General features: G+C 49.3%; 1 protein-coding gene across 7 annotated transcripts in view; it reads left to right on the top strand.

The window, feature by feature from the left end:
* TRRAP (transformation/transcription domain associated protein) overlaps window positions 1-19,202 on the top strand; it is a 115,287-nt gene that overhangs the window by 20,172 nt on the left and 75,913 nt on the right. For 5 of the 7 annotated variants that reach the window (XM_053912292.1, XM_053912293.1, XM_053912288.1 and 2 more), the window contains exons 13-22: window positions 2,466-2,544; window positions 4,104-4,338; window positions 5,461-5,827; window positions 5,918-6,015; window positions 6,652-6,846; window positions 7,483-7,674; window positions 8,852-9,017; window positions 10,632-10,888; window positions 12,679-12,879; window positions 18,272-18,423. In XM_053912292.1, the coding sequence (XP_053768267.1) occupies window positions 2,466-2,544; window positions 4,104-4,338; window positions 5,461-5,827; window positions 5,918-6,015; window positions 6,652-6,846; window positions 7,483-7,674; window positions 8,852-9,017; window positions 10,632-10,888; window positions 12,679-12,879; window positions 18,272-18,423 (1,942 nt within the window). The remainder of the gene's footprint in view (window positions 1-2,465; window positions 2,545-4,103; window positions 4,339-5,460; window positions 5,828-5,917; window positions 6,016-6,651; window positions 6,847-7,482; window positions 7,675-8,851; window positions 9,018-10,631; window positions 10,889-12,678; window positions 12,880-18,271; window positions 18,424-19,202) is intronic. The other 2 variants (XM_053912291.1, XM_053912290.1) reach the window with 2 other exon arrangements.

The raw sequence follows: 19,202 nt of genomic DNA, 5'->3' as shown, positions 1-19,202 counted from the left end.
ATCCTCTCAGCGGTCTCGTAATTACCATGATGCTTTCCTCGGCGTAGCTCGCTTATGTGCTGAGTTGCCCTTCGTACTTTTCTGCCTTTTGACTGCGTAACGTTTGAAATTCCAAATAGGCATTTGCTCTCTGACTTTAAAAGGTAAGAAGGAAACAGTGATTTTGTTCTCCATCCTGTGTAGCAATGGATTGGTTCTGTTTTTATGCACGAGATCGATACTTGCTTTAGGCTAATCGGATAATTATACTTTTTCTATCAGTTGAATTTCAATTTTTAAATTCTTTTTATGTTTATATGTCCAAATCATTAGGTTGAAGTTCCATCCTAATTGTTGTGATATGATAATCATTTCCTCCAGTAATTTTTCAATAGTAAATGTTTTATTTGCCTGTAAATCAGAGTATACGTAAAACTGAGATTGAGCTTCCCTACATAGTTTTTAAACATGAAAAGACGTGTACAATTGGAGAGTTTACACTTGAGTTTGCGCCAAAGCTCAGATATTTTTGGGCTATTAAAATACAATTATATAGTGTGACTTTGTATGTGGATATTGCTGAAAGGAAGATAGATTTAAAACATGTTTTGAAATGTAATACATAGGAAAGTGCACAGAAGTGCATGATTTCACCAAAAATTACGGAACAAACACGCGTGCAAGCCTTACCCAGGCAAAGCATTGGAGCGCTGCCGGTGCCGCAGCCCTGCTCGCCCTCGGCGCCGGCCGCCGTCACCCGCTTTGGGCAGGGTGGGGGGCTTCCTAGCTGTCTGCCTTTCCTGCGTGTTCGCCTCTGAGCAGTGTCCACATACCATCGTTTTGACTGGAACATTTCAGATCTCCTGAAGGTAGCGGGCTGCACCTGGGGTACCCTTCTCACGTCAGCGTCCGTATTCCTGCCTTGCAAGTGATACGGGTCTCAGGTGCATCTGGGAAGCTTTGTGGCGGGAGGGCTCTGCTTGTTGAAGAGCTGACGGATTGCCGACTTTTCGAACTCCCCATCACGTGCAGCCAGGCCCTCTTTCGAGGCCGTGTGGTGCTGCTCTCCAGGGCTGATCACGTCAGGCTGCTTCCTTTTTTTTTTTTTTTTTTTTTAAAATTTAGACTTGTTGAATTCAGGATGGTTTATTTTGAAGCCCATAGGACCTGACCTCCTGGAGTTAAATAGATAACAGCATCACATCTCAAAAAAGTTTTTATTGAAAGAAATACTGAAGGGTCACGTTCAATACTGCGTTATTACAGAATACGAAAGCGTCTGCACACAGTTCACACTTACACATCCACTAATATTTGTCATGTAGCCTTACTTTTTTGGCATCTCAGATGGCAGCAGATGGTAACCCAGTTGCCGGAGTTCTGCAGAGCAGTAGTTTGCGAAAGCCTGATGGTTTACGGGAGTTGCTCACCCATCTCCGCAGACACCCTGGGTCTCGGTCACAGATGGGATCTGGAAACAGAGCTGTACAACCTCGTTTCTTGTCCTTCTCCTTGAACTCAGCCCTGGGCCAGCCTGCCAGCACTCGGTGTTTACGCCCTCTGCCACTGTCCTCCTGTGCCTCCTTCCGCCCGGCCACCGCACGGAGGTGCTGCTGGGCCTCTCCAGTGCAGGCGTTCCTTTTCTGACTTCGACCCTCCGCAGCTCTTTGCTGGGAACAGTGACTCTGTTTGGCTTACTGAAGCTGGCTCTGATGTCGGGCTTACTCCAGAATCTGAACAGCCTTTGGTGTTTGTGGCCTGAGTTCTCCAAGGGGTATATGGAATCGAGGCCTAGGAAGTGCAGGTTGCCACCTGTCTGCACACCCTCAGAAATACAAAGTGTCCCTGAGTGGAGACCAGATCTTTCTGGTCCTGTTAGGTTCTCAGGCCCGGGGGGAGAGGGAGGGTGGGTGATGGTTCCATCTGCAGGATTGGGGGAACAGAGGAGCCCCTGCAGCTTCTGGTCAGTTCCCCCCCAGGGAGTTGGGACCCCTAACCTGAGGCCCATGCCTTTGCGAAGAGTAAAGTTTCCAGACCTTTGTAATTTATATGCGGAAATGTTCTTAGTTTTCCATAAGGACTGACTATAAAGTGTGTAAGGAGGGCGACTTCAGGGCGGTGGCTAAAGGGGCGTTTAGGAGATGCTGCCCCCTTCTCCAGACAGGTTTGGGTTGACGGCCAGGGCAATGGAATGCATTGCCAGTGAAGTATTGGGTGGGGGTGCATGCTCTGCGGAGGGATGCAAAGCTCACCTTTTCTTAGTTTATTCTCTGATGCTGACTGTGATTCTGCCTGTCTTTGACAGCAGAGGGCCTCTGTGGCTCAGTGAAGCCGATGTCTTTGACTAAATCGCAGTGTGCTTGCTTCTCTCCTCCCCCTTTCGCATCTGGGTTGCTGATAGACTGGGTTGGCTACTGTGAAAGTGCGGTTATGCATCATGTAATTGGTTTAGTTGGTGATACGTGCAATGGATCTTTGTCTTCTAGAGTTCATTCCTTGCATGGACAAGCTGTTTGATGAATCCATACTAATTGGTTCAGGATATACTGCTCGGGAGACTCTCAGGTATGCAACTGAACTCGAGATATCTGGCTAATTAAGTGTGAGGGGCAGTGACTCCTGGCACTTGGTATCAGGAGCCTTTTAAACACGGGCTGTTGGGCTCTCATTCCCGTTGGATTTAGAACTGCAGGACTTCTTGAAATGCCTGAGGTTGCTTTTTGTGCCTTAGCTAAAGGGGAAAATCAGAGTGGTCTTTCTGATTTTAACTGTAGGTAAAACTATCTGACTAGCATTAGTTTTTGTTCTGTATAAGTGGATCTTTTCACTGTAAAAGAATATTTGATAACCTACCAAGAAGAGAGAAGGAAAGAAAAACTTCAGGTCCTGCGCAAAAGGAGCTCAAGTAACCCGGTTAATACTTCGATGTATTCTAGTTTTTGTTTCTTACGTATTTTATAAGAGCAATGTATTTGTGATCATGTTTTTATTTCTCAAGGAGAAAATTAACATTTGATCATCTTTACAATATAAAATGAATAAACATCAGTAATTACTTTGCCTTAAATAAGGGACCTTCTGAAAAATAGGCAGGACACTCTGAACATGATGTAGAGCGTTCACTGTTTTCTGTATAGAAGATACAGAATAGGAAGAAAGACACTGCTTACAACCTGCAGTTGCACCTGCCTGGATCTGAACACTGGATCACTTCACTCCTGCTAGAAACCCCTCCGTGGCTCCGCGTTTCCCGCGGATGGAGGCCAGGCCCACCTGCTTCCCTGCCCCGGCCTGCAGCTCCTCCAGGCAGCTCCCACCCAGGGCTTTCCTGCCGCCCCCACCTGGGAATTTCCCTGGTTTTTTGCCCCATAGCCCCTTTTTGTCCTGAGGTCTCTGAGTCAGTGCCACCTGGAAGGGACTCTGCCAGGCACTCTATTTCAGAGTGGTCTCGCGCCTGTCTGTCCCACAGGGCTCTTTTCACATTCCCCAAGTGCTAACCAACGTATACACTTTATCCTTTACTAGTGCCTTCTGTCATTTAGCTTCCTGAGGGCGGGGAGCTCTGCTTACTTCGGTCACTGTGGCCTCCCTGGTGTCTAGCCCGACGTCTGGCCACTGTCCGATTGTTCAGAGAGCGAAAGCGCTAATAACCCAGACATTACGCTGCAAAGTGGCTCCAACACAGGGCGGGCAAAAGTAGGTTTACAGTTGTTCCTAGGGAAAATAGTGCAATAATTAATAGATAATAATACAAGAATAAACTGTTTCACATACCACAAGTGTAAACCTACCTTTCCCTCACTCTGTATACAGGGTATTAACTGACACACACTGTTTGTCTTCGAGCTACAAGACCCAGTCAGGGCACGACTGGGCTCGTCATGGTCTCTGCTCCTGTTAATAAGCCCATGTGCCAGTGTTAACCATGACATGCATGAACTTGGAAAGTAAAGAATTTAAGCACTGCCGTTAGAGTTTTGGCTGTGTAGCTGGGGAAACCGGAACCCTACGAAGTGTGCCCCAGGCGTGCTGCCACGGTGGTGGTGCCCTGGGCTGGTCCTGGTGGAAGGGGTGGCCTGCAGGTGTGGGCCTATGACATGCACTAGCGCGTTCTCTGCCCACAGGCCCCTCGCCTACAGCACGCTGGCTGACCTCGTGCACCACGTTCGGCAGCACCTGCCCCTCAGTGACCTCTCCCTCGCCGTCCAGCTATTTGCCAAGAACATCGATGACGAATCCCTGCCCAGCAGCATCCAGACCATGTCCTGCAAGCTCCTGCTGAACCTGGTGGACTGCATCCGCTCCAAGAGCGAACAGGAGAGCGGCAACGGGAGAGACGTCCTGATGCGGATGCTGGAGGTACTGTCTCCGGAGAGGCCCCGTGCCCTTTCACCGCACACGCTGCGGAACTTGTACCAGTGCTTCACTGGCGAGTTTATGGGGCCGCCAGATGGCCAAGCATGACCCCAGGTGTTAGACTGCTTTGGTTCAAGTCCCCACGCCTCCTGTGAACTAGCCAAGTGTCCGTGGGCAGGATCTGAACATCTGTGTGCGTGTCCCTCGTCTCCTAACCAGGGATGCACACAGGGCTGCTGTGAGAGAGCAGACATCGCACGAGGCCTCTTAGTGCGCTCCCTGGCACGGTCCTGGGGCACCCTCAGCCAAGTGCTGAATTAGCCGTGCACACCTCTGGAGCAATGTCCAGCTGGCGATGTGGGGAAGGGGTATCGTGTGACTCCTGCAGCCAGTGGGCAGTCGTGTGGGCCGTCGTGTGGGCTGTGGGGCAGTCCTAGGTCCCAGCCAGGCCCTGCCTGTCCTCCCAGTCCCCCGGCTGCCCCAAGCAGATTCTTCACGGGGGCAGTGGAGATGGTGAAACATCTGTAGCTACCACGGGGGAAAGACAGCACACTGTTCCCCCCCCCAATTTTAAAAGAATTGTCTAATCTATATTGTAATTTTTAATTTTATTAATTTTTTTTTAGGGGGGAGAGAGAAATATCAGTTCTGCTTACGTATGCATTAGTTGACTCATTTAAAAAATTTCTTTGATTTTATTTTTATTTATTTTTAGAGTGAGGAGAAGGGAGGGAGAAAGAGAGGAAAGAAACATTGATGTGTGAGAGACACATGCGTTGGCTGCCTTTTGCACGCCTCCAGCCGGGGACCTGGCCCGCATCCTAGGCATGTGCCCTGCCCAGGAATTGAACCGGCAACATTTTGGTTTGCAGGACGATGCCCAACCCACTGAACCACACCAGTCCAGGCCAGTGGTTGATTCTTGTATGTTCCCTGATCAGGGATCGAACCTGCAACCTTGGAGTATTGGGACGATGCTCTGAGCTCCCAGGCCAGGACACATTCTCATTTTTAATACAAAGCAGGTGGTTTTCAGGGAGCTGTTCTTGTCCTGTCTTCCAGTAGGGTTGTTGACCTGTTGGAAAGGAATGATTTCTGTTTCCCCCCACTTTCTCATCCTGTTAGGTTTTTGTTCTCAAATTCCACACCATTGCTCGGTACCAGCTCTCTGCCATTTTTAAGAAGTGCAAGCCTCAGTCAGAACTCGGAGCCGTGGAAGCAGCTCTGCCCGGGGTGCCCGCTGCCCCCGCAGCTCCGGGCCCTGCCCCCTCCCCTGCCCCAGTTCCTACCCCGGCCCCACCCCCACCGCCTCCCCCTACCCCCGCCACCCCTGTGACCCCAGCCCCTGTGCCTCCCTTTGAGAAGCAAGGAGAAAAGGACAAGGAGGACAAGCAGACATTTCAAGTCACAGATTGCCGAAGTTTGGTGAAAACCTTGGTGTGTGGAGTCAAGACCATCACGTGGGGCATCACGTCGTGTAAAGCGCCTGGTGGTAATCCCCCTCCTGAATTTTTTAGACAAACAGTGTTTTTCACAGAGTGGGTTTTATTTTCATTGACTTACTATGTCGTCTCTTTTCCAGAAGCTCAGTTCATTCCCAACAAGCAGTTACAGCCCAAAGAAACCCAGATTTACATAAAACTTGTCAAATATGCAATGCAGGCTTTAGATATTTATCAGGTAAGGAAGCGCCCCCACACCAGTCTGTTGAATGTGGAGATTACCCCTTAGAATTAGAGATGCTGGTGACCGAACAGGTCGTGAGAACCCGTTATTTTTGAATGGCCTACCGCAGGGGTGCCCAACCTCTTGGCGTCTCTGCGCCACGCTGAAGAACAGTTGTCTTGGGCCCCACGTTAAATACATTGTGACACGTAACCACAAAAGAAATCTCGCAGTGTTTTAAGTTAACCTTACGGTTTTGTGTTGGGCCGCAGGGTGGACACCCCTGGCAGTGTCCGTGTGCGCAGGCCTGCTTTTGGTCTGTGGTCCAGCAGTGCATTTAGGGTGAGAGCTCTTACTTACAGGGTTCCGCGTGTGTATTTTGTGGTGCTGGTGTCAGTGGAGTGTAATAAAAATAAGACTTAAGTTTACCAAATTTGTAGTTTGTTCCCTTTGGACCACTTAACGAAAAATATTTTGAAGTGTTTTCTAAAATTAAGCTAAGAATAGAGAAATTGAAGGGTTTTAGGGGTTGGCATTTATTACCTAATCCAAGTGCTCTCTCTCAACAATGCAGCCGTCTGATTAGGTGACGGAATACATTCAGAGATCTTCGGTTCTAATGACCATGCTGGGTTTGCTCTCCTGTGCTAGGTCCAGGTAGCAGGGAATGGACACACATATGTTCGAGTAGCCAACTGCCAGACTGTTAGAATGAAGGAGGAGAAGGAGGTGTTAGAGCACTTCGCGGGCGTGTTCACGATGATGAACCCCTTAACTTTCAAAGAGATCTTTCAAACTACAGTCCCCTACATGGTGGAAAGAATCTCAAAGAATTATGCTCTTCAGGTATAAAACTCCTTTTTTATATTCATGTGCTTTGTTTATATGTCGAGCTCTTGGTATTGTTTATTTTGAGGATTTCCTACAAATACTAAGCAAAATTTAGAGAAATATTAAAATATTTCCCCAAAATCCTCAAGATGCTTTGCACAAAAGTTCCTTTCTTTCTCTTTCTCCTCCTCTGCCTTTTTCATAAAGATTTTCTTTATTTTTTGAGAGGGGAGGGGAAGAGGAAAGGGAGAGAAACACTGATGGGTTGCCTCTCGAACACCCCCAAACGGGGACCCGCAACGCAGGCGTGTGCCCTGAGGGGGGATCAAACTGGTGGCACTTCGGTTTGCAGGAGGACCCCCCCTTCCCCCGGAGCCCCACAGTCAGGGCTAGGCAAGTTCCCGGTTCGTGGAGACCCAGTGCGTGTCAGGTGTAGGTCGTGGGGTTTGGCGGTGAGAACAGAATGCCAGGTTGAATACTTGACGAGACTGTTCAACTCAAGGCTCAGTCAACCTATTTCATTATTTTTCCTTTGGTGAATAATTTCTTGGACTGACAGGTTTGATTTTGTATTTTCAGCAGATTTATTTCTCTTAAAGATGCTTTGAGAAAGGGATTATTTTTTGTCACATTCTTTTCTTGCTTTGACAGATTGTTGCCAATTCATTCTTGGCAAACCCTACTACCTCTGCTCTGTTCGCTACAATTCTGGTGGAGTATCTCCTTGACCGCCTGCCAGAAATGGGCTCCAACGTGGAGCTCTCCAACCTGTACCTCAAGCTGTTTAAGTTGGTCTTTGGCTCGGTCTCCCTCTTTGCAGCTGAAAATGAACAAATGCTGAAGGTAAACCTCACGTAGATCCAAGTAGGGCTTCGTTTCAGGGTTTGTTGTTGCTTAATTCTTGTTTTCACTCTTGAACAAAACCTAGAATGGCTCTTTTTATACTTGTAAAGTGTTCTTTGAGTTCATAAAATATTTGCAACAAATAGGTTGCAAATATTTTGCAACTTAGTGTGAGAGACATTTTGTATATTTCTGAACAAAGGTTAATTTATCTGGTGATTTAAGATGAAAACTTCAGAACACTTAGGTCAGGTAGGTGTGTGGTTATTAATATTGCTGCCAGTAATTTTCCTTTTCAAATCTTTAACTGATTTTAGAGAAAGGTGAAGGGGAGAGAGAAATACTGATTTGTTGTTCTGTTCCACTTATGTATGTACTCACTGGTCGCTTCTTGTATGTGCCCTGACTGGGGATCGAACCTGTAACTGTGGCGTATCAGGTGGACATTCTGACAAACTGAGCTACTATAAAATTACTATAAGCTAATAAAGTACTTCTGTGTTAAAGAAATACCTATTTTTCAATCAAGTCTTCCAAATCCTTACCTTAAATGTCATTTGAGGCTCTTCCAAACTTTCTAAAATAAAAAGATTTTATTTATTTTTAGAGAGAGGGGGTTGGGGGAAGAAAGGGAGAGAAACATGGATGATGTACAAGAGAAACTTGCACTGGTTCCCTCTCACATGCCAACAACTAGGGACCTGGCCCACAGCCCAGGCATGTGCCCTGACTGGGAATCGAACCTGCGACCTTTCAGTCCGTAGGCCAGCACTCAATCCAGGGAGCCACAGCAGCCAGAGCCAAACTTGACATTTCTGATTGATAGGGATGTTGAGTTTCTCTAGGTTGCTTGTTGCGTTCAGATTGGCCTAGGAAGCGGGCTCTTCTCTCGTTCGATCATTTAGTGACTGTGCTCGTGAGAGCTGCGGGGCCTACAGTTGGGAACCTGTCACGTGCTTCTTCCACAGCCTGGCTGGTGGGAAGCAACATACGTGCTGAGAGAACTGAACCTGAGTCGGATGTGGGCTGGACAGTTCTTGTTTTGGTTTTCCTTTCGGAGCACACTGGTCAGACCCCCTTCCGTCTCTGTCTGATTGTGGTGAGCGCTGGGCCTCACTCCTGAGGGTGCAGACCCCCCTTGTTCAGAGCCTGCTAACCTGCCTCTCCGCCCCCGCAGCCCCACCTGCACAAGATTGTGAACAGCTCCATGGAGCTCGCGCAGACTGCCAAAGAGCCCTACAACTACTTCCTGCTGCTCCGGGCCCTCTTCCGCTCCATTGGCGGGGGCAGCCATGACCTCCTGTATCAGGAGTTTCTGCCTCTCCTCCCAAACCTCCTGCAAGGTCAGAGCAACGGCTTTAGTTGCCTTTTAGTCTGGGGTGTGTGCCTGGGTCTGACTGCTTTTGGTGGCTGGGGTTCATGTTCTGCACCCGTTGAAGGTCATAGTGTGGGAGTATGTGTGCATGTTCCCCGGGGGGGGGGGGGGGGGTGCGGTGAGCAAGCATGTGCGCACGCCCCAGTCCCGGTGTTCCACTCTTTCAAGTCAGTGGGACTTGGAAAGGAGCCTCCTGTTCAGGCCTGGGCTCTTCCTCTCTCTTCAGTGTTGCGTGAGAGCTGGAAGGTTTTAGTTTCTCCAGTTCGGACTTGGTTGTGTTTTTAGTACTTGGTGAGCAAGTCTAGACAGTTGTTTCTAGTGGTTTTGTGACACCAGGAATCCCTAGATTTGAAAAAGAATCAGAACAAGAAGGGAAAAGACAAGTTACAAAGCTGATTTATAAATTTATATTTTTATTTAGTTGCCACTTGACATAACCATAATCCTATAATTCCTGTATGATTTGGAGTGCTTTCATGATACAGAGCTGAAGGGCATTTTGTGTCCATTCAGTGTTTATGGGTGTGAGCTGATTGGAGACACTATCCTAGGGATTTGTGTTTTTGTTAAGCCTGAGCCCCTGGCACCTTGGCCGGGGAAGCCATTTACAGCGCGCGTGCCCAGGAAACAGCTTGGAGATGTTTGTGCGTGCCGACTGTGACGTGCTCATAAGCCCACCAGACAAGGCGCTGAACCACAGTCAGGCCCCACTGGCGATGTTCAGCCCCACCTCTAGGCAGCCCTCGGCCTGAGCCCTCTGCTGTGGTCGGCCTGATTGCTCCCTGCTGCCCTTGGCTGTCCCCAAGCTCAGCTCTCCCACCCACCTGTGTTCAAGCAGAGCCCCTTCTGAGCACTCAGCCCCTCCCTCTCCTCATCCTCCTCCAACCCCTATCCCTACCCGTGACGCCTTCCGTCAGCTGCTCTTCTCTGAGCTCTCCTTAACTTGCAGCACCTGGGAGGCGCCTTATGTCGGGTCTGCCCTCCCAAGCTCTCCTCTTCCTGCTCACTTCTGAGCACTCCGTGAGCTGCTCTTCACTCACCTTGGGCTGGTTAGGAAGGAGGTCGGCGCGTCCTTGGTTGCCCTCATGCGGAGTGGGGAGGTTGGCTTTATGAGGAGGAGGTGCTCCTCTCTATAAAAATCAGAAGGGGATCCGTAGAAAAATATTTATGTTTTAGAGTGTAGACATCAGTTGGTCTACTGGAAGCTTGAAAAAGGATGTAAGGTTGTAAATCTCAAACTTGAGATGAATGTGTCGTATCAGAAGCTTGTGTCTTTACATTGGGCTTATTAATAGTGTAACGTTACCGAAAGGTTGCTGTGTAATGTTAGCTTTATTACAAGAGAATAACAGTATAATTATAACAGTTTATAGTTATGGGCAGCCTGCAGTAGCTATGACCAGCATAGACAAAAGGGGTCACCATGCAGTCATGGGATAGGTTGAGCTCGTTAACTCAGTAGCTTACATGAAATGCGTGAAACGTCTCCCTCCTCACCCCGATGTGCAGGCAAAGCAGTGTGCCGCGCAGTGCCTGGCTGGTGTCTGCAGGGTAACCTTCCCTCTGTGTCCTCCCCCGTCAGGGCTGAACATGCTGCAGAGCGGCCTGCACAAGCAGCACATGAAGGACCTCTTCGTGGAGCTGTGTCTCACTGTGCCCGTGCGGCTGAGCTCTCTCCTGCCCTACCTGCCCATGCTCATGGATCCCCTGGTGTCCGCTCTCAATGGCTCGCAGACGTTGGTCAGCCAAGGCCTGAGGACGCTGGAGTTGTGCGTCGACAACCTGCAGCCCGATTTCCTGTACGACCACATTCAGCCGGTACGCGCAGAGCTCATGCAGGTAAGTCTGGTTCTCCTCGGCGCCAGCAGAGGGCGCCAGGTGCTCACGTGTCTGGTCTTCGCTGAAGATGTGGGCAGGCAGGCAGTTTCCGGATGCCCCCGTTGAGCTCTCCACGCTCATTGGTGGACTGTCTGCGGGGTGACGTGGTGAAGTTGTCAAGGGACTTTGTGCATCTTCTGGCTCGTGAAAAGACGTAAAGAAAACTGTAAGTATTGAGCGGCTTTGCAGTGCTGCTCCTTCCTGGAGGCTGCCTCAGGTGTCATCTTCTGAGTTGATGACGTGCAAAGGCAGGTGTTACGGCCAGTAGGGAGATCCTTTCTTTATTCACAAAAGATCTTGAGTTACCCAGCAAAGAGGTGCAGGTTCCTAAGGGAAGGTGTAGCTGTCTGCACACGGTTTATGTGTTTTGTTCATTAGAGCTCAGATGTCAGATACCGGGTTTTCCCTTCGTGTTTTGCTGCTGTTACAGATTTGTAACGTGGTCAGTAGTTGTTAGAGGTTTGCCTGTTATTACCCCCGTGCCCTGTTAGCACAGAGTGTGTGGCCCCAGGCTGGGGCCAGAATTCTGCCAGCTGTGTGTGGTGGAGGCCCAGCAGCCCCTGAAGGATAGCCAGCTTCGGGCAGAGTGGGCGGGAGATGGCAACTTGGAAGGCCTGAGCCAAGCAGGGGCGAGCACCACGTGGGAGGAAGAGGCAGGGAGGGCCTCCCTGGCCTCCTGCCAGCCTGTCAGGCAGGCACCCCTAGGGAGAGGCAGGGCCCAGGCTGCTTTTGGGGCATACAGCCGGCCTGTCTACTAGACGGGCGGTGTGAGCTGTCTCACTGCAGCCCTGTCGACCAGCCCAGTCCACGTGGGCACTGGGACGCCAGCCCCTCCTGGGGAGTTCAGCAGGTGCGTGAGGATTGGGGGGTGCTGAGGGAGGGGTGGAGGTGAGGGGACTGGGACAACACCTCTTGGCAGTCCTTGAGGAGAAGCCTCTTTGGACCTACAGGAACGGAAGAGAAAGTTCTGCTTTAGAGGAAAGGACCAAGGTTTTATGTTGATTATTGCTAGATATTAACATTAGGCATTGTATCAGAAGATAATTTAAGAAAATGTACTTTAATAGTGAGCTCCGGTAATTTTCGAGATGTGAGTATTTGGCTGGGAAGATGTGGGCAAATTGACTCTTTTGGAACAGTTGAGTGTGTGTATGCCTCTTACTAATTGTAAGTACGAGGTACACGTTATTCAGTCCCATAATGCAGGTCCCGGTGTGATCCACATTTTCCCCCTTTGCCGTCCTTTCTAGCACGAGGTTTGAAATGCATAATTTCTGCGTCATCTTTTGAAGTTAAGAACCTAGTAATAGAAGTAAAAACCTGAGAACTCACCATCTAATCCCAGGATGAGAATTTACCAGTAAATTACATTTTCCTCTGTGCTCTTCCCAGTCCCTTCCCAGTCCCATTTTGTAAAGATGCCTGAACTCTGCGTTGCCTAGTTTCTTGCTTTTGAGCCCTACATTGGCAGCAACGGCAGCATTTACTGTATGCTACCATTTGTATTTCGGGAGCACGGAGGAATGTTTGTGTTTGTATTTGCATTTCTGTGAAGACATAAAACTTGTCCTGGAGGGTACACAAGGCCAGTCACATGGTTTTCTCCAAGAAGAGGCACTTGGGTTTTGGGGGGCCAGACGTGGAAGGAAGAAATTCTGCTGCACAGTCTTCTATGACTTCGGGATTTTGACTTGGGGACCGTGTGAGTGCACGACCTCGAACGAGTCTAACGCAGGCGTGTTGATTCGCAGGCCCTGTGGCGCACTCTGCGCAACCCTGCCGACAGCATCTCGCACGTGGCCTACCGCGTGCTTGGCAAATTTGGGGGCAGCAATAGGAAGATGTTAAAGGAATCCCAGAAGCTGCACTACGTTGTGACTGAGGTTCAAGGCCCCAGTATTACCGTGGAGTTTTCCGATTGTAAAGCGTCTCTTCAACTCCCAATGGAGAAGGTAAATGTGGAAGTCTGTGAGGGCTTCTTAAAGATACTATAAGTTTCATTTTAACGAAGTTAATTTCTATTTGAAAACGTGTGAATAAAACGTGTTCTGTTTTGGGGATGGAATTTCTAACTCGACGAAGAAGAACGAGATTTCTTTGGGGAGCAGCTTGGTTGGCGCGGGGGCTTTCATAACACAGGAGGGCTGGTGGGGGTGTTGCCCGAGGCTTTGGACCCTTGAGCAGCCCCGTCTTCCTGAGGGACGAAAAGCCTGAGGCCTTGCCCACTTGCACTGGATTGCGTTTTGATGCGCAGTGGGCTTTACCTTGAATGGCGTTTAGAACCCAGGTTCTTTCCGTTCTTGCTTCCCATCCCCGTGCCTCCAAAGGACCTTGTTCTCTCCCGGCTCTGTCTAAGCAGCCCCTGGGGCTTTCCTGGCTCCTCAGCCAGCCGCTCGAGGCTCTTTGGTTCCTCTCTGCACGCCTTTTGAACGACTTTTCGTTGCACGAGACACGAACAGACTGTGCCCCCAATATCTTGCAGTGTCCCATCCAACTACTTTGGCTTTATCCTCATTGGAAAAACTGTTCTGCCCTGGCTGGGTGGCTCTGGGTTGGAGCATCGTTCCATACACCATAAGGTTGTGGGTTCGATCCCTGGTCAGGGCGCATGCCTGGGTTGCGGCCAGGGTATGTACAGGAGGCAACTTACTGATGTTTCTCTCTCATGCCCACATGTCTGTCTTGCTTTCTCCCTTGCTCTCTCAAATCAGTAGACTATCCTTGAGTGAGGATTAAAAAAAAGGAAACTGTTCCCCTTCATCTGCTGACCCCTTTCAGTGCTTTGCTGCGTGTGTATCGTTCTGCTTAGCTGTAGTCTACATTGTTGCTTTTGAAGTTTCCTCCTAGTTGTATAACCAGCTTCTTTTTCACTGTGCATTTTATGTAGCCTTTGTTATCATGTCTTTCCATAACATTCTCCTAGTCCTTGTCTACTGCATATTTTAAAAAGAGTTAATGCAGGCATTTACGTGTCTTTGAGGAGCTAAGTCCTTTCATTAAGCCCCTGTCCTGGAGATTCCTGTGCTACTTGCAGCTCTGGGCTCACACCAGTGTTCCGTGACCCCGAACGACTCAAGGCCTTCCCTTTGCTCAGGCCAGCTCCGTTCCATCTTGCAGAACGTGGCCCATTTACCTGTCTGAGTAAGAATTCACCCACGTAGTGAGTTCTGTGGTGTTTTTTAGGGTATCAGGAAAGCATTGGTTAATAACGTTGCAGAAGTTTCAGGTGTGCAAGTTTGTGATACACCATTATCAGGATTGTGTGCTCGCCAGCCCAGGTCTCGTCCTTTCCGTCACCGGGTATTTGATTAACCTTTTCATCCTTCCTCCACCGCCTTCCCTGCCGGAGACCGCCATTCTGTTTCTGATCCGTGAGGTTTCCTATTTGTTGTTTTCGTTTTATAGCCCACATGAGTGGAATCATACAGTTCTTAGCCTTTTATATCTTGACTTACTTCCCTTAGCACAATTCCCTCAAGGTCCTTCCGTGTTGCAAATGGCAGTATTTCATCTCTCCTACGGCCGAGCAGTGCTCCATCGAGTATGTACCACACCTCCTTCATCCCGTCCTCCATCACGGCACTTGGGTTGTCCCCATGTCTGGGGTGTTGTCAATAATGCTGCAGCACAGAGGTGCATGTGTCTTTACAAATCGGTATTTTCAATTGTTTTGCGTAGATATCCAGAAGAGGAATTGATGTGTCATGTGGTAGCTCTATTCTTAATTTTTTGAGGAGTCTCCATACTGTTCTCCGTAGTGGCTGCACCCGTTTGCACCCCCCAGCTGTGTGTGAGGGTTCCTTTTTCTCCACACCCTCTCCAACGCTTGTTTCTTGCCTTACTGATAACAGCCATTCTAACAGGTGTGAAGTGGCATCTCATTGTGGTTTTGATTTGCATTTTCCTTACAGATCAGTGATGTTAATCCCCTTTTCATGTACCTGTTGGCTGTCTCTATGTCTTCTGTGGAAAAGTGTCTGTTGAGGTCCTCTGCCCATTTCCTTCCTTCCTTCCTTCCTTTCTCCCTTTCTCCCTCCTCACCTGAGGATACGTTTATTGATTTGAGAGAAACAGTAATAGGTTGCCTCCCGTACGCTCCCTGGCTGGGGATTGAACCCACAACCCAGGTACGCGCTCTGACTCAGGATCGAACCTTCAGCCTTGTCGTGTATGGGACAGTGCGCCAACCCAAGAGCCATCCAGCCAGGGCTGCTTGTTTTTTAACCAGGTTGGCTTTTATCGTTGAGTTGTGTGAGTTCTCTGCACAGTGTGGGTATTGCCGCTTATTGGAGGGGTGTCTGCGGGTCACTTCTCCCTTCAGTTGGCTGCCTGTTTGTCTCCGTGGTGGTTTCTTCGGCTGTGTGGTCCCCTTCATCTTCCCTTCTGCCTCGCTTACCCTTGGGGTCAGGTTCACAAAACTCAGACCACACGGCCCGTACATTTAGTGTCTGTGTTCTTTTTGCATTTTATTGTTTCAGATCTTACAGCCGAGGCTTAGTGCACGTGGAGTTAATCTTTGTGTCGGGTGTCCGATGGCCGTCTGCTTTCATTCTCATGCACATGGCTTTGCAGTTTTCCGGCACCGTTTGTGGATAAGACTTTTTCCCCTCTGCTGTGTGTTTTTGGCTCCTTCGTTGAACGGTAGCTGCTCGTATGTGTGGTTTAATTTCTAGGCGCTCAGTTCTGTTCCTTCGGTCTCTGGTTTTCTGACAGTACCATACTGTTTGGATTGCCGGAGCTTTGTGATGTGTCTTGAAGTCAGGGAGTTTGGTATCTAGTGCTTTGTTCTTGGTTTCTAAGGATTACTTTGGCTATTTGGGGTCTTTTGTGGTTCCATATGAATTTGTTCTGTTCTAAATACTTCTGTGAAAAATGCCATAGGGATTTTGATAGGGAGTGCATTAAATCTGTGTGTTCTTTAGGTATTATGGCCATTTTAACAATGTTAATTTTTCTAATCCATCAACACAGAACATCTTTTCATTTCTTTACATGCAACTTTATTTCTTTATGTTGTGTTTAATTTCTTTCAACAGTGTCTACAGTTTTCAGCGTATGGGTCTTTTGTTGAGTTCGCCTCTTCTGTTAAGTTTATTCTTAGTTATTTCATTCTTTTTGTTTCGTTAGGATTGTTTTCATTTCTCTTTCTGCTGTTTAGTTAGTACGTAGGAATGCAACAGATTCTCGTACACTGGTTTTATATCCTTCAACTCTACTGTATGTGTTTACCTTTTCTAATACTTTCTCCTGTGGTGTCACCAGGGTTTCTGTATACGGAATCGTGCCATCTGCGAATAGTGACTGTTGAACTTCTTCATCCCCGGGTTGGAAGCCCCCTTTTCCTTGCCTTGCCGCCCTGGCCAGGGCGCCCGGCACTCTGTGCCTGTGTGGTGTTGGGACCGGGTGCTCCCGTCTAGTTTCTCAGCCCTCAGTTCTTCAGCGCCGGGCGTGATGTTACCTGAGGGTTGGTCGCACGTGCCCTGTTTTACTGAGTGTTCTATCATAGTGGGCACTGCCTCTTGTCAGGTGCTTTTCCTGTGTATATTGGCGAGATCAGCGGTATTTCTGTGTTTTACTCCGTCACCATGGTGCGTGCATCACACTGATCGATTTCTAGAGGTCGGGTCATATCATCCCTGCGTCCCTGGGATGGACCCCACTTGACTGCGACTCTTTGTAAACCGGACCCGACTGAACGTTTGGGAGGGAGGACACCCTTGACGGATAATGGTCAGGAGTTGTTTTCTGCCACCTCTTCGTCCAGCTGCCCCCACTTCCTTGGTGAGCACATGCCATTGTCCCCAACCCCCTCCCAGCTCCACTCCACATCTGCGTTGCCTTCTCCAAACCTCGGGTAAGTGCGATCTCGGCTTCTCATCCACACCTTTGTCAACATACTTGCGAAGGAAATGCCGCTCCCTCCTGAGAGGACTGACAGCTGAAACTCTCTGTCCCCACAGTGAGAACCGCTGCCGTGAGCCCCCTGTGTGGTGGCATGTGCTCACGTTTGTGGTGACGCCTTCAAGTTAGGGCTCTGCCTGCTTTAGCTCTGTCAGTGGCAAGGTTGATGACTAATAGCGACAACTGAGGCATCTGACTTTGATTTGACGTCTGTATAGATAAGCAGGGCAAGGAAATCTCTTTAGAAGTAGTTTCCCCCCAAAGCAACTAAAGCATGGGGGGGCCCCGGGTTTGAGGGACAGGCGTCCACAGTCCTCCCACACACGTGCGGAAGCCCACGGTGCCTGCTGTCCCGGCGGGCGGCATCCCCAGGACTGGACACGGCCTGTAAGCTGACGGTGTCCGTGTGGCGGAGGGAGTGAACAGCGAGGCTGAGCCCAGTGCTGGTGAATCCCCGTTGGCCAGTCCTGCGTTAGGCCCACTTTACAGTCCTTTATTCCCTTTCGTGGGTAATCGGCTCCTAGCTTACACTGGTTCTTCAAAGTAAAATCTGTGAAATTATCCTCACGTGATTGATTACCTGTTGATGACCAGACCAGGGGCAGTAGGAGAAGCGATAGTTCTGCTGTGCTCAGAAGAACGCGGGCACGCAGCTGGGCCATGTGGTGAGTGGCCACGTCACCTCCTGTGCGGCCGTTTCACCTCTGAGTGGCCGAGCATGCTTCGTCACCTGGCTGGGCCTCCAGTGCAGAGCTTTCTGTCGTCTCCCTCTGACTCCTCACACGGAGCCCGGACAAACCTTTGATCTTTGACACAGAGTAGTTCTTTGATGTATATGTGCATAATTATCATTAGGGTCATGTCTTAGTGGTTAAAGGCTTCAGACTATTTGCATGTGTGTGATTGTGCCCCCTGTCTTCCTGGTCAACCTCATTGAGATGAAAATGATAAAAATGAGTGTTGCTATGCAGGTTTTTTTGAAAAAATGACTTAAAACGTTTTCTCTTTTAAAGAGCAATTTAGTGAAAGCTTAGGAAAGTTGTCTTTTAGTTCTGAAGTTAGATGCAGTTCAGAAAGTTCGCCACTCTCCTGAGGCCCTTGGCCCGTGTGGAGACGACCCAGTGTCTGGTGTAATCCAGCAAGACTTCCCCACGGGTCTCTGAGTCCCCTTTCACTACTGGGACCTCCCGTTGGCTATTTCAGCACAGAATTAGAGATCTGCGTCTTATGTGTTAACGTGAACCGCACAGTTCCTTCTTTGCTAATACATCCACACGGGGAAGGCCTGCTAGCCTGTGCAGGCCCACTGTGCTTGCTTCAGGAGGAAGTACGCATGAAGATTCTTCTGGGTGCTGCCAGTGCTGTCAGTGAGAGCCTCTCAAAGCCGTGCCAGTCGTGCCGTTGAGCACAAACCGTAGTCTCTGCGTTTCCTTGTCATCGTAGGCCATCGAAACCGCGCTGGACTGCCTGAAGAGCGCCAACACGGAGCCCTACTACCGGAGGCAGGCGTGGGAGGTGATCAAGTGCTTCCTGGTGGCGATGATGAGTCTCGAGGACAATAAACACGCTCTCTACCAGCTCCTCGCACACCCCAAGTATGTCGGGAGTTTGCTTCTCTGCCGTTGCACACCTTGCTTCGGGAACGGGGGGTGGAGAGGACTGCCCAGACTGCCTAGTGCCGCGAGCACAGCCCTCCAGGCCGGGCAAAGGACATGCCGTTGGCCTTGTGATGCTGGTGTCGGCTCCTAGAGAAAATGGAAAGGAGAGCTTGGGTGCTTGAGTGCTGGCGTTCGCCTCCACCATGGCTGCCTTTGTGACCGCCCCTCGTTAGGTTGGGAGTTCAGGAACCAAGGGCCATGCTCTTCCCTCCCGTCCACTCACCCCGGTAGCCGCAGCGCCTGTCGCGTGACTCGCGCTCAGTGGTCCTCTGCTTTTCCAGTCCGTAGGGACGCTTCTTTCCCCAGTTGTTTGTCTCGTGACATTTGGATGTTGCTCCTACAGTTCAGGTTGTGGTCAGCGGTTGCCCTGGGGTGAGGCGGGGCTGACTTTGCAGGGTGGCATGTTTCGGGGTTGCGTTGTGGTTGTGTAGCTGTAGAAATGTAAAGCTCACTGAGCTGTCTAGTGAAAATAAGTGAGTTCTATGGCATGTGAATTATGCCTCAATAAAAGCTGTTAAAAAATTGTAATGGAAAAGAACAAATGTCAAATTGAGCTAAATACTTGCTTTGAAGATGAGGAAAACATGAAACAAAGTAACCAAAAAAAAAGAAAAGGATGAGAAAACAAAAGGTCAAAAGGAAAACAAATAACAGAAGGAAAACATACAATAGAATGCAATAAAGCAAAAAGTCGATTCTTTAAATTCATAATAAAA

This window comes from Desmodus rotundus, chromosome 10 (assembly GCF_022682495.2).
Source record: "Desmodus rotundus isolate HL8 chromosome 10, HLdesRot8A.1, whole genome shotgun sequence".
Taxonomy (NCBI): domain Eukaryota; kingdom Metazoa; phylum Chordata; class Mammalia; order Chiroptera; family Phyllostomidae; genus Desmodus; species Desmodus rotundus.
The sequence above is the reverse complement of the archived record's forward strand: the minus strand, read 5'-3'. Positions and strand labels throughout refer to the sequence as shown.